The sequence below is a fragment of the Sturnus vulgaris genome, chromosome 3 (genome assembly GCF_052056855.1).
Source record: "Sturnus vulgaris isolate bStuVul1 chromosome 3, bStuVul1.hap1, whole genome shotgun sequence".
In the NCBI taxonomy this organism is placed as follows: domain Eukaryota; kingdom Metazoa; phylum Chordata; class Aves; order Passeriformes; family Sturnidae; genus Sturnus; species Sturnus vulgaris.
In genome coordinates this window covers 26,631,282-26,645,209 of record NC_142245.1, presented here as the reverse complement: position 1 = coordinate 26,645,209, position 13,928 = coordinate 26,631,282, and the positions used below count along the sequence as shown (strand labels likewise).

General features: G+C 36.8%; 1 protein-coding gene across 4 annotated transcripts in view; it reads right to left on the bottom strand.

Moving 5' to 3' along the window:
- Positions 1 to 928: 928 nt before the first annotated feature.
- Positions 929 to 13,928, bottom strand: part of PLEKHH2 (pleckstrin homology, MyTH4 and FERM domain containing H2) — a 55,444-nt gene continuing 42,444 nt past the window's right edge. For all 4 annotated transcript variants that reach the window (XM_014883164.2, XM_088161235.1, XM_088161236.1 and 1 more), the window contains 8 exons: positions 12,995 to 13,150; positions 11,544 to 11,641; positions 11,028 to 11,169; positions 10,186 to 10,331; positions 8,525 to 8,654; positions 7,569 to 7,655; positions 5,730 to 5,867; positions 929 to 4,464 (listed from right to left, as the gene is read on the bottom strand). In XM_014883164.2, the coding sequence (XP_014738650.2) occupies positions 4,282 to 4,464; positions 5,730 to 5,867; positions 7,569 to 7,655; positions 8,525 to 8,654; positions 10,186 to 10,331; positions 11,028 to 11,169; positions 11,544 to 11,641; positions 12,995 to 13,150 (1,080 nt within the window). In that variant the 3' untranslated portion in view covers positions 929 to 4,281. The remainder of the gene's footprint in view (positions 4,465 to 5,729; positions 5,868 to 7,568; positions 7,656 to 8,524; positions 8,655 to 10,185; positions 10,332 to 11,027; positions 11,170 to 11,543; positions 11,642 to 12,994; positions 13,151 to 13,928) is intronic.

Below are 13,928 nucleotides of genomic sequence, written 5' to 3'. Positions count from 1 at the left end.
GTCTTGCTAATTAAAATCCAGAAAGAAACTTAATTGTGTAGTGCTGTACAGTGTAGATCATGCTGATGTCGGTCTAAGTGCGTTTTTTTAATCAATTTCAGTTCAACAGAATAGTTCTGATATCTTGGTATATACATGAAGCCAGTGCTGATCTGTAATCAGCATCTAGAGGTAGTAAAATCCCTGGACAAAGCTGCTCTTGCTCTGCCAAAGAGAACAAAACTATGCTAGGCATTGCTCCTGGCACTATGACCTATGCAGGTATTACTGCAACAACAAGAGTATAAAGTATTTCTGCAGTGATTTACTCATTGTCAGAGGTGGCAAATCTGCAAGAGGCTGCAGTACAGATCTGAGCACAGTAAAAAGTAGTAAATGTATTGAAACCTAATTTGGAATTTAAATTGGAGTTTTCAGTATTTTATGTTTCAGCTTTCTCAGTTTCTTTTGCCCTAATAAACGGTAAAAAAACCTCTGAAACAACACACACATAAAACTTTTTTTCCCCCTAATTCATTATTACTGAGTTACTTATCATCTTAGTTAAAATTAACCCAAACTAATGGATTGCACTAAGCTGTATGGACTATTAAAGCTCTACCTAAAGCTTTAAGTGGTTCATTCCTTTATGCAAGAATGATTTTCTTCCTTCAAGAACCATTAAAACCTATGAGAACTGGTATTCTAACAAGGAACTCCAACACCAAATACCTACCAGCCTTCTTTCATAGGGAAATATATGCTTTTATTTCAAATTTAAACAAAATTTAAATATAAAATAACAAAACTCATTAATTTTATGGATTGTATTAAAACCTTAAAGCTTTATCCTTTGCCTGGCATGCTAGAGGAATAAATGGGTCTTGCTTGTTCTAGAAATCAGCTGTTCTCTTGCTAATACTGCTGCTCAAAAAATGACAAGGCAACGTGAAGTTCAAGTAATATATTAATTTACATTGCATTCCAAATAGTCTTCTCAAAACAATGTGATTGTTTATACAGACATTTACCAGTGATTTTTCAGCCATTGTCAAGCTCAGATTCATTGATCATTTACATGGATTGTTGATTCTGACCATTAACTCAGAGCAAGCATGAAAAGTATTCTGAAGCTGATGGCAGAGGGTGAAGTCTCCTTGCATGTGCTAACATATTAATCCCATCCTGCCAATATATTTTCAACCCAGGTTCTGCAAGCTTTGAGCATGGGAAGTTTTCCAGCAACAGTCCCAGAAGCTGCTGCTCATTTGACAGCTCCCACTGTGTCTTCACTGCTGAGATGAGAAAGGTCAGGTTCCTACCTGGGCTTTAGTCGTGGACTAGGCAGCATAGTTTGAATTTCTGTGAGGGATGACTTAAGGTTAAGACTGAGATGTGGATCACTTGTGAGGCTTGGGCAGGTGGGGAAGGCAGAACAGATTATCTGCTTGACTGTGAAATTTTCAGCCTTGCTGTCTTGCATTGTGTGGTATTCTTTAAGTAGCTCTGCAGCTTGATTACCGTGGAGCAAGGCCCTGAGATATGCAGAGCTGTGTTTGGAAGTGCGCTTGCATGTGAAAGAGACTCCACTTGCTGGCCCTGTTACCTTGAAGGGAGGTGTCTGCTGAGGCCACTGTCACTACAGAAACCTCACTCACTCTTGCTAATCACACTGGAAGCAGCTCCATTGTTTTACACAGTGTTGTCACGGTAACTGTGAGTGCATTTATTTCATAAAATAACACAGCATTTCTGGTCATGTGACTGTGTGAGATTAATGGTGACCTATAACGAGTTAGAAAGTCTGGAAAGTCATGCCGAAAAAGGGGAACTAATGTATGAATTGCTTCCGATTACAATGGTGTAGGGACATACTGCAGCAGCAAGAGCTCTACAAAAAAGAGCAAAGCAGTGTCTAGAGTTCCCTACCCAAAGGCAGGCAGGAAGGTCATACTCTGCTTCATAGACTGCACAGGTCTTTATAAAACAACTGTTTGTAATGTTGTTAATAAAATCTCCAAATGTGCACATCAGCTAGTTTGTATTATCACGTTGTCTCAAAATTCAACTAAGATCTTAAAAACTATATGAACAAGCTCTTTAGCAAACGCTCCACGTTTTTGCCTTCTAATAACAAAAGGTGATCTTCTACATTCATTTGAAACCGGACAATTAGGAAAGACTACAAGTTGGAGTATTCCAGGTTATCATAATTTAATGATTACAAGAAGACTTTTGGTTTGTAAATTGAAGTTTTTAATCATATTTGAGAAGCTTTATACTGTGACCTAACTGATGCAGTAACATGTTTGCATTTGAAAATACCCTTCCCCCCTCAAATCTGAAAGTTAATTATTCTGCTGATTGCAAAGGGGTATTAATTCCTAAATTAATTTCACCATGGGATCTGTATCACTTCCCATGGGGTGCAACACAAGAAGTAATGTTGTTGGTCTCTTGTAGCTGCCAAGATGCTTCCCTGGATGATGGCAGGGGACTGGCTGCGTAGGAGGAGGTAAAACCTCCTGCTGCTGGCCCTGCCTCACGGAAAGAGAAGGGTCCAGAGCCCCAGCCACCACCAAACGGTGGAAGTTACCAGGAAGCTCTTTCCACCTTATAAAACTGAAAGCATCTGGATATAGTACATGTGTTGTTTGGTTGTAATTTTCAAGAGGAAGCATTGGCCCTTGGTACCACTCATCAAGTGGTGCTTAAGTCCTGTGGACTTCAGCAGCTGTGGCAGGATTTTGAGAGCTTTCTAAAGAAAGCCAGCTTGCCTGTCTGCCTTTCCCCTTTCTAAGACCATGTTCTCTTCATGGCCTGTATCTCCCTTCCAATCTATTTTAATTCTTTAGGAGGATACTCCCTACTTTTAATAGGGGGCAAAAGGCTGAAAATACTTTTTCTCTCAGTATGAGCATTTGAAAGAACATAACCCAGAGATTTTTCATTCTGAAATTACTTCGGTTTTAAATAGTAATCAAACAAAAGCCAATGAGGATTGGCTGTAAGGGATTAACGATCCGTTATCATTAACATGAGCTAAAGTGGAAACTGTAAAATGTCTATGAATCAGTGATTTGTTTCAGTACCTTCTTCATGGTTGTACCTAAATTATCTATTAAGAGTATGGTGCTGATCCATTTCAGAAATGAGCCTGCAGAAGTGGTTTATTTGCACTGGAACAAAAAAGAGAGGACTGGAAGAAAAACAATGGATGTAATTTTTATACATTTGACCTATGTAGCACTGGGGCTTGCACCTGAAAAAGGCAACTGGAAAGTGCTCCTAGGTCCAGTAGTGCAGATGCAGCATCATGTCTTCAGTGTGCAAGAACATTATATTAGTACTATAATATGAAATGTATAGATACAAATTAAAAACAGGAAGTAAATATTATTCTGACTCAATTTATATACATTGCACATATTGTACACGGATTTTAGGTCTCCAAGTTTACTTACAACATCTCAGTCAATTGTTTTCTGTGTTGTTCTTGTGTTCTGAATTGTGAGTCATTCTTGCCATCCGTATTATATTATTATTCTGGATTAAAGGAGAAATTAGGTACAGGGTGTTGTTTAACAAAACTGTACTAAATGCAGTACCTATCCAATTTAGATTATTTTCAAAAGGCTGGAGCAGAGAAGGTTTATGTAGAAATTTACCAGACCAAGGCTGAAGATTTGCCAAGTAAAACAGCTGTATAACAAAGGCTAGAGTGTATCATGAGAACACTCTTTAAATTTGTAATAGTTACATGATGTGCTTATGTGTTTGGTTTTTTTCAAAGGAGAAACAATTATACACAATTTGTTCCTTTTAGTCCCATGATACTTGTATTGCAAATAAGGATGGTGCTGGAAGTGGAAAGTATTTTGTATTTGACTGCTTTTCTAAACAAAAATTCATTTTCAAAATGAAAAGTTATACAACTGGTCTAATTTTGAAAAATAGAGATGAAGAGTTGAAGACAGTTTGGTCCCTGAGTATATATCTGTAAAACAATAAAATCTATACAGTTGTTTCCAATGACACCTTTCTCTGTCATTATAAACAGATGTATTTTTTTCTGAGCTGTAGGCACAAGCAACCCCCAGTAAATCACAACCCTTAAACTGACTCATCATCCTTCCAATTCAGGCCAGAGCTTTAATTAAAGGGCTGGCTGAATGAATGTAAACCTGTCCACCTTCCTTTTGTTTATGGAGCTGCTTATGCTCTACATCTTCTACATCAGAAGGTTTTCAGTCCATGTAGAAACCCTCTAACGAGGATGCGTTATCATGATACACAATCCTTTCATAACAAAGTGGGACATTTAGTTGGTCTGTTGATTGCAAGAAGTGGCTGGCTCCCCATTTCCTTGAGTTTCTGTCCACTTTGAGGTGCCAGTAATGCTGGAGCAGAGAGGTGATGAGCAGCTCCTTTTAGCTGATGGAAGTTGTTAATGTAGCTGGCAATCAGTAGAGTGATCTCAAGAATCTATAACAGGAACATACAAAACTCTTTGAAAAATACAGTGATGTGTTTTGACTGCTGAAAAAATAGCTAACTTTTTAGCAAGTGACAATCACCATCAACTGGATAAGTACTTGTACTTTAACAAATTAATGATGGGGGGAGAGGAGATAACTAATAAAGCTTTTTTTACTGCTCCTTGCAAATAATGTAATGTTATTCCCATCAGGATGTATCAAAGATACTTTGTCTTCCAGAGTTTTAAATAATTTGGAGATGACTTTAATTTTGAAAGAGATGTTGAAGTCCAAAAGATGATGCTCTGAGAAGTTTTGCCAGAAAGTATCTAGTGCTCAGACAACTCAAGATGCAGGGTAGATGAAGGGAATAAAGACTTCAGGGAGGTTTTTATTGTATTTTCTCTTTGTGACCCATACGAACCTTGCTGAGACATGGAACAGCTTGCCCAGAGAAGCTGTGAATGCCCCATTCCTCGAAGTGTTCAAGGTCAGCTTGGATGGGGCTCTGAGGAACCTGGTCTAGTGTAAGGTATTCGTGCCCACGGCAGGGGGGTGAGAGCTAGGTGATTTTAAGGTCTTTTCCCACCCAAACCATTCTGTGATTCTATAAGGGCACAATCTGAGGGAAACTTCAACACGTGTATTTTACTAAGCTTATTTGTATGAAGAATCATGTGTTGAACCAAATTTATATGTGGAATTCTGTATTATTTAATAAATTTGTTCAAACTAACAGCAAAACCTTTGTGGGTTTTTTTGTTTTGTTTTGGTTTTATTTTTTTCTTTTAAATATAGTCAGTCTTACCGTGAAGGGGAGACTCTAGATTTAAAAAGCTGGACTTTTTTTTTACCAAAAGGAATAATATCCTAGGATTTTTAAAAAGTGACTGATCTTTCAGATGTGTTCTACAATTTCACTCTACATCCTAAATGTACTTTGTGAAAAATTATCTCTGATGCCGATTAGGCAAACAGACTAGGTTTTAGGTACTGCATGTTATTTCTGTCCTTATCAGCCTTCTTTGTCCTTCTATGAAAAATTTGGAATGGTATGGACAGGGACATGAAAAGAACAGAAACACATCATTAGTGTCACAGTTAGCCCTAACGTTACTAATTATTTGCTCTCTAAAATCATCTGGCAAAAATCAGTAATCTGAGCAGGCTGGGATTAAAAAAAGGTGTTTATCTTTCACATCTGTAAGGGATTACCCACTAGAGAGAGCACAAAAGCAGATGGTGGGAAACTATTTCAGGTAATATACCAACCTTTGGTTTTGTCATGGCAAAAAGGTGTTTTTCAGTTGATTTGTCCTTTGTCTGAGCATTGTTAACAACCAGCATAAAATCATCTTGATAGCCTCCAAAAGTCATCAGGCTCTTATATGTGTATGTAACTGTCAGTCGCTGAAAAAAGGAAACCCCCAGAACAAAACACAAAGCTATTAGGCAGGACAATGCAGGAAAAAACAGATTATAACAAATTCTTCTTTTAAAAATATAATTACACGTATATTTTTCAATGGAGGTAGCCTCTTGTGAATCTTGAAATTAACTGTGAATTTTGGGATAGCTTCATTTAGACCTTCATGATGAGGAATTTCCATTGTAGATGATAACTCTTCTCAGTTTGACCTCTGTTTCTATTCCAAATTAATTAGATAAAAGATTGAAGAAGATTTCAACTCAAGTGTGTAATTCCATTTACTCAAATCTTGACTGACTTTGAGAGAAGTTAATCTTACTAATTCCATTTGAAATTTAAGCAGTGTCTAAATAAATTAAATGGCAGAGTATGAGACATCTGAAGGAATTTAACTCCAGGTATTCTTTTTGTGCGGTGATGTGTTTTGCAAACACACAAATTAAATTCTGTTCTCTTTTTTCTCACATCTCTGATGAAACACAAATGCTCTTCAAGGCTCCTCAGCTTTTCATCCCTCAATTCTTACTGTTCAGTGTTTAACACCACAGTAGTGGCCTTCGAGTTAAGATCAGCATTTAATTTATTGTTACACCTCATATTAATTTGTTGCAGATGTTTGCATTTAAAATTCATTGTCAGACAACATTTTTACAATAACTGACTTAGTGTCCTTCCTCAGTAAACCTCTTTTTGCCCCAGTTTTGAAATAGTATTATCTCTACCTCTCGCAACATCATTCCTGATACTCCTGATCCTTCCTACAGAAAATCCCAATGTTCCCTGGAAGCTGAACATTCCTTGAATGTCCAGTAAGGTCTGCCAGTACCTAACCTGGCAATGCCCTACAGAAATGCCATAGCTCCAGGAGCAGGGTTTGTAGAGCTCTCTGCAGTCAGACACAAGCACATTTTGCTTGTTCCCTGAGAGCTGCTGTTTGCTCTCCTCATGCTCTTTGTCTTATTATTTCTTTAACTGCAAAGAAATGTAATGAAAAGGCCCATATCAGCACAATTATAAAGCTGAGATTTTAATTTTCTGATATTCAATATTAGCACTTGCTAATAGCAGCATGCCATTCTTTTTCTTTGCAGGATATAAATGAAAGCAGGGATCTTCTCAGGCATTGCTTTTTACACTGATTACGAGTCGTTTTCTGTGCAAACTTGTATTGCAAATCAAAGAAAAATCAGAGCTTAAAATGACATAATTAAATAACACTGGGTTATATTACCTACTATTAAACAAAAATAATACAATGAAAATAACAATCTTTTAAAGTAACTGCTCTTTGCAGAGTGTATGTATTATGAATAATATTGGAAAATTAAGTCTCCAGGAAAAGAAAATTAATGTTATTGTAATAACATTACAGTAACTATGGATTTCCTGACATCTGAATGATTAAAACATTGACATTTCATTAAATGATATAAAAACTGTATCTGATAAACAAAAATAAATTCTGTGCAAAGAATTCATTACTTACTTCTATTATTAGTGCTACTGTAATGATGATAACATTAAAGCATTTTAAAAGGAATGAATTTTTGCTTTAAGTGAAGGACTAGATAACTTAACGTGGAAAGCTAATGCCATCTTCTAGACAGCATGGTGGTGACTCTCTCCATATAATGAGTACTAAAATCTATCTTGACCAAATGTAAAATAGCAATTTCACTTACCATGGAGCTGTAATCCAGGATGCTTATGCCATCTTCATGGACAGCAAACCATATGAAGGACTTCTCAACTGAGGCTGTTGCTAGAGGCTGCAAAGAGAAATGTTCTTTAGTTACTACTTCAAAATGGGGCAATATATGAATAATTATCAATTCTCAGCTGTTATAGACCTCTCTCCGTCCACAGTTCTCACTTCAGTTCCCTCTCAGTGTAAATTTCAGTAAAGGAATTGAAATACCTGCCCAAAGCCATGTAGGTGGCCAGTGGCAGAACGATGAACTCAAACTAACACACTTGAAACCTACCCTAGTGCTTAGTCCAATAAAATACATAGTTTCATAAATAAAATAGTGTTTTACAATTTGTCCACTAGCCCATATATCTAAATACACAAAGAACAGAGTGCTGACAAGCAATTTTATATATATATATATATATATATATATATATATATGTTTACACACACAGTTTATCTATTAAAACTGAAGGCATGAGGTGGCAGTTTTCTTTAACAGACCTGTTATTTGAATCAAGAGAATTAAGATACTTGTGGTTAAGAGAAATTGAGAGAAGCCAGCATAGAAGGGAGTGCTCTAAATACTCCTAACCACATTTACTACTTCTGTAAGGTTCAGCTTCCACAGCCAGTTAATGATACCTTTTCAATGTCCTATTAGTTATCAGGTAAAAAGAGTCTAAACCTAAAAGGCTATCTCGAACTAAGATATAAGGAAATGGAAATACAGGTCAATAATGTAAAAGAAGCAGTAAGTGTATTGGAAAGTTACTGTTATGATACACTATGGCTATTGTATTTTACCAGTGTATGACTTAAAAAGTAATTTGACAGGAGATTCAACCTGCTCATGTATACACAGTTATTTTCAACAAAAATTTATTAATATTTGCAAATTGTATTTATATTTAAGTCCCAATCAAACTCATTAAAATGTCTCACTTTTGCTGCAAACAGTTTAGCCCCAAAGAAGGGCCATTTCCTGGCCACGGTGAGATAAATGCGCACGCAGTCTGCGGCGCTGTGCCCACGGAGAGCCATCCATCTTGTCGACAGGCGCTGGCAAAGCTGTCTGTTGAAATGAAGGATGGATTTTATTTATTGAAGGGAATTTCAATGCTTGCCCACAAAAGAATCCATGTCTTAAAATGATAATTTCAGTTAATGCAAAGACTATCACTGATACAGTATTAAATAAATTCAAAATGGCATTTACTATTTTAATGCACACGAAAATTATGAAGTATCTTCTAATTTCTGAAACCTTATGATTAAATATTGATGTAGCAGTCGCAGCATAAAGGCAGAAAGTCTGGGACAGCTTTTAACCTGTCTCTACAGAGAATCAATGTACCTTTATCAGTACTCAACAGCTATGTCAGCCATCATTCCAAAAATCCATCCAGCTTAGCACATATCTTTACCTGTGGCTTAGCACTGCTCCTTTTTAGTGTGTCTGGGCACTGCTACCCAAAAGGCTGCTTGTGATGCATAGTGTGTTCACACTGGGGCTTTTTTTCTGGCTCCTTTTGTGAATTTGTGGTTCCTTGGTGAGTTGGTTCAATACTATGGAAAAACTAATTTTCAAAAAGACCCCAGCCCAGAACACCTTTCTAGGACACTGACCTGGAGGGATGACTTACCCAGCAGCCATAAGGTTATTAGATGTAGCCCAAGAAAAGGGAGAGCTAATGTATAGTAAAGGGAGATCCAGCATTTGCAGCTTTGGTCTTACTGTTTGTGAAGTCAAACTGCACCCTAAGCAAAAAGAATTCAGGCAATAGGGCAGGCACAGAGTGATTCTTCCCATGCCACATATCTCCAGCTCTGCCAATTGGTAGTGTAGGACTACTTAAACAGTTCAACAGGTGTCTCACTTTTCCTCCATGAGTAAATCTAATTGGACACCTTTCATAATTTGTTCTTTGAAGTTATTTGCGTAACTTGGGGCATTTGAATGCCCCATTGTCTTCTGAGTATGTAATAATGTTACTATGTGCATATAATAATAGCTCTAAATTTTCTCAACTTGAACATTTTCTGTATTGAAGAACACTTCTATGATGTTTACTGGACTTCAAAACCACTGTATCACTGACTTTGGATAATTTATTACACGGTTCCTGTTGTTTTCATGTCAGTAGGTGTTGATTTAAAAGCCTTGCAGGTTATTAATTTTAAATAAAGTGAGACTTTACTAGTAGTCCACTAAGTTACACATTGCCAATTTGACTGGCTGCCAGAGACTGCACCCTAGAATAACAAACAGATCATGTCCTCATGTAACTCGTTAGTCTGTGCACAGACAGACCTAGTTTAGATTTGCTGAATAAGAAAAATGAGAATTTCAAAATCCCTGGGTTTTGTAACACTGTGTAGTAACTGGTACAGCTTTTGCTGGCATGTGTTATTAATGATGGTCCTTTGTTTAGATTAGAAACATGCAGAGGAAATGGGTTCTTTAGATCAGTGAGAAAATGAGTTTCAAACACAGGTTTAGACAAATATAGCCCAACAGTAGTACATTATTCCCAGTGACAATATCAAACTTCCTTGTTTCACTGCCAGTTCTTTAGAGAATACGAATCAAAAACCCATCTCACCTTAACTGTTCCTCTGAACAACCTTGCTTGTATCTCTTAGGGTAGAATCTCTCCAAAACTTGCTTTAGTGTTTGGTTGGACTTGGACTGGGAAGTGACTTGCCCTGCTGGAGTTGAGAAAGGCCGTTCAAAATCTCCAATCTCTACCTAAGGGGAAGTCCATGAAGAAAAGATTTTTTTTACTCCAGAGTAATTTGCTAGCTGGGTATTATGAACTATCTTTTGATATGTTTTACCAAGTATAAAAGAAAACAAATTTGTCAAATAATGTATACAGTTCACTGATGAAAAAGTTTTTAAAATCTTTCTTACTTTCTGTCTACCATGGAAAAAAGTTAAATATCTAACACCAATTGTAAGATATTACTTCTGCTCTTAGATTGCTAAATCTCCAGCTGACACCAATCAGTTTACATTTATTGAATAACATCATCAAATAACTTTCTCAAAACCCTTCAATTGAGCTTTTATTTTTTTTAAATAAAACATCAAGACCCTGTCTCGTAAAGGAGTCTTAGACTTTCATTGAAGAGCTGTTACTTTGGAGAATTAACATGCAGAAATAATGGAAGGAACAGTGAATGAAGAAATGGTACATGATTATATTTCATGTCAGTGGGCCTCGCTGTGTAAGAGGGAAAGCACATTTTAGCCACACTGGTGCCAGCTGTAAAGCATTTCCACTCCAGTCCAGAACTGCCTTACTCAAAGATTCCAGCCCAGTCTGTTTCCTGAACACTCATATGTAAAAGGTGGAGGTCAACTGAGTGTCAAGCAATCCTTGATTTTTTTTTTTTTTCTCCTGAAAAACTGCTGTGTGAGTTATTCGTGCATAAAGATTACCTGAGCTAAAAGGGCTGTCAATTCCATTGCTAATTCTTTGTTTACAGGGAAAAGTCCATTGACTATTTGATCATTTGTCTGATACACTAGCAGCAGCTTCTCTCTGTCTGTCTCCCCATGAACTTGAACTGAAAAATAAAGCCTATAGAAAAGACAGAACGTTATTAAATAAAGAAGATACGGAAATGCATTAGCCCTGAGGATTAGCAGTATCTGCTCTGAATGTGACATGTTTATTTCAGTGTCAAAACACATTAGCAGAGCAACACTTGTATTTGAACCAGTGGGTAAATATTTAATGTCAGTCTTCTGACTTCAGTGAGGTTTTTGGAGCCCTGCTCACCTCTTAAGAACTAAAAAAAGGTAACTATATTAAAAAAAATATTCTCCAGTTACACCCATTTATTATTTTTGTTGCAAGCTTCAAGTCAGCCAGTGTTTCTCAGATGAAGAAACTGCAGAAACTGAATAACAAATCTTGGGACAAGGCAGAGATATTACACTTGCTAAACAAACCTGTTTTTGTAAGTAAGGCGGACAGTCCTTGTGCCTTCACATTTCCCAGGGTGTTGTTCTTTGGAGGCTTGCTCCCACTTTGAAATAATGTCACAGATCTAGAAGGAAAGCAATACAAAACTGATTTGCCATGTCTTCCTATTTGAAAACACCTCTGAATAGAAACTTATTTTAATGTCCTCTACCTATCACCTATTAGAAACATACACAACTTGAATTTTAAACTCACTGAAGTACAGCTTTACTTGCATTTTTAGTCAAAGTGTTTAGTAATTAACATTTTTGGTTTTTGTTTATCCTGAAACACATGCACTACCTTTGGAAACAAGCCATAACATGGAAAGGCCAGATACTTGATTTAGCAGCTGCCAATGAATGTGTAATAATACAGAGTGAGTTGTTATATAATTAATCAAATGCCTTTGGTCTCTGCCTTCTCCTGCTGCTGCATGCCCAAGTTTTTCAGGTCCTTTCTAGTAACTGCTATAAAGTTGGCATGAAGTTTGTTATAAATTGCACCAGAAGTGGTTCACAACAACTGTGTAGGTGGGTAAGTGGGCAGATGTGGAGAAGGTGAAATAGAGATCCTAGGAGCCCAGCTGGGCTTCATGTCACTACTCCTTCATAAAAGAGCCTTCCTGGAAGCAATAATAAGAGTAGTTTCTAAAGTTACAGTTACCTAGAAAATAAGTACATCTTTTATAAATTTTGCTTTCCATATGGTAATTTTTCTGATCATGGTGACACCACTTGTTTATCACTAAGGCCAGGTTGTACCACACCTTGTAACTCAAAAGTGCAGCTCTGAACATTGGCCAAAGGGTGCAAAAAGGTACTGGGTAGTTCATTAGTTGCTAAAAGACTTGGAAAGTGTCTAGTATTTTACTAAAGCACGGATTATATTGCGTCTTGTCACTCTTTGCTGCTAAGAATTTAATTCTAGCAATAGAGGGAGCTAACATTTAGAATTCAGTACAATGGCAAGCCAAAAATTGGAAATTTCTTAAACTGAGCCCTAAAACCATTCTGTATTAGAGAAGGAACCATTTCTTGTTTTAATTTCCCAGGATCTTCACCCCAGTATCAATGACTTCTTGGACCTCACATGGTTATCTTCTGGAGCTATATCAGAAATGTTGACTGAAATCTCTAAATCCACTTTTGACTCTAATTGCTCTTTAGTTTTAAAGAACTGTAACAGCTTACTTTTTGTTTTTTAAAACAGCTCTTACTTCTCTGAATAATATGTGTCTCTTGGAGTTCACTGAATGAATTTTGGCAACTGAAAAAGTGATCTTAAAAAAAATAAAAATCTTTCCTTTCACATTAAGAAACAAAGACAATTTTCAGCCTGAAAAATATTTTCCTTTACATTGTCTGAGGAGAGCTCTTGTCAAATGAAGGTACTTTGTCTTTTCTATATGCACAACTCATTAAAGGCTTTTGTTTACCTTGATGTTTCCTTGAAGACAGTGCTCTATGTCCTTGCCAGAGGGATCATCAGAAAACAGTGCAAATCCTGACTGAGCTGGTTTCCTCATCCCTGTATCTTGGTTCAGAGTGTTCAGAAATTCCTCTACTGTGGTGGAAGCATCAAACCCAACAACCTAAAAAAGCAGCCAAATGTATTTTGCTATCAAACTCATACCCATTCCCCCCCTTAAATCTAAGATTTTGAAATATAATACCTCTAGAATAACAGTGGGACTATAAGACCCATTCCATCCATTACTGTCATTGGAAATTAAAACTTGCCATAAAGGGCCTGGAAAAGATTTCCACATGGGAAATCAGTTTAGTGGAATTTATTTCCTTGCACTTGCTACACTTGGAATTCTATTACAGAATTCATATGACAGATAGCAGTCTAGTCTCTGAGCTTTTTGTGACAAATACCACTTGAAAAAGGAAGATTATAATTTCCTGCACCTTCCAATGTAGTGGAGAAGCAAATGAGATCAATTAATCATTTTTCATCATGTGAAACTTTAGAGAGGTATCAGGTGGCAGACCTACACTGGCAGATCCAAAATAGTTCATGAATGTTGCTTCATCACTATTACACAGGTCAGTAGTATACAGAACCTTGTAAATTTTACTTCTCCAAATATGAACTTCTGTCTGCTGTGACTGGTATTGAAGCATTTTAGCATGAGATGGCAATGGCTTCTTTACAGATATGACTGATGTTCACTTAAATCTGTATTTGAGGGTGTTTTCCTCTACTTGACATGTTGAAAATCTTTTGGTAAAAAAAAAGTCTTGAAAATGGATCATGAACTTTTGTTTGAAGTTCTCAGTGGCTGGCATTAAAGTAAAATCTGAGAAATCTTCAGAGATTAATACAAGAGTTTTTAATACCAGTGTAATTGTTATTTGCTGGTC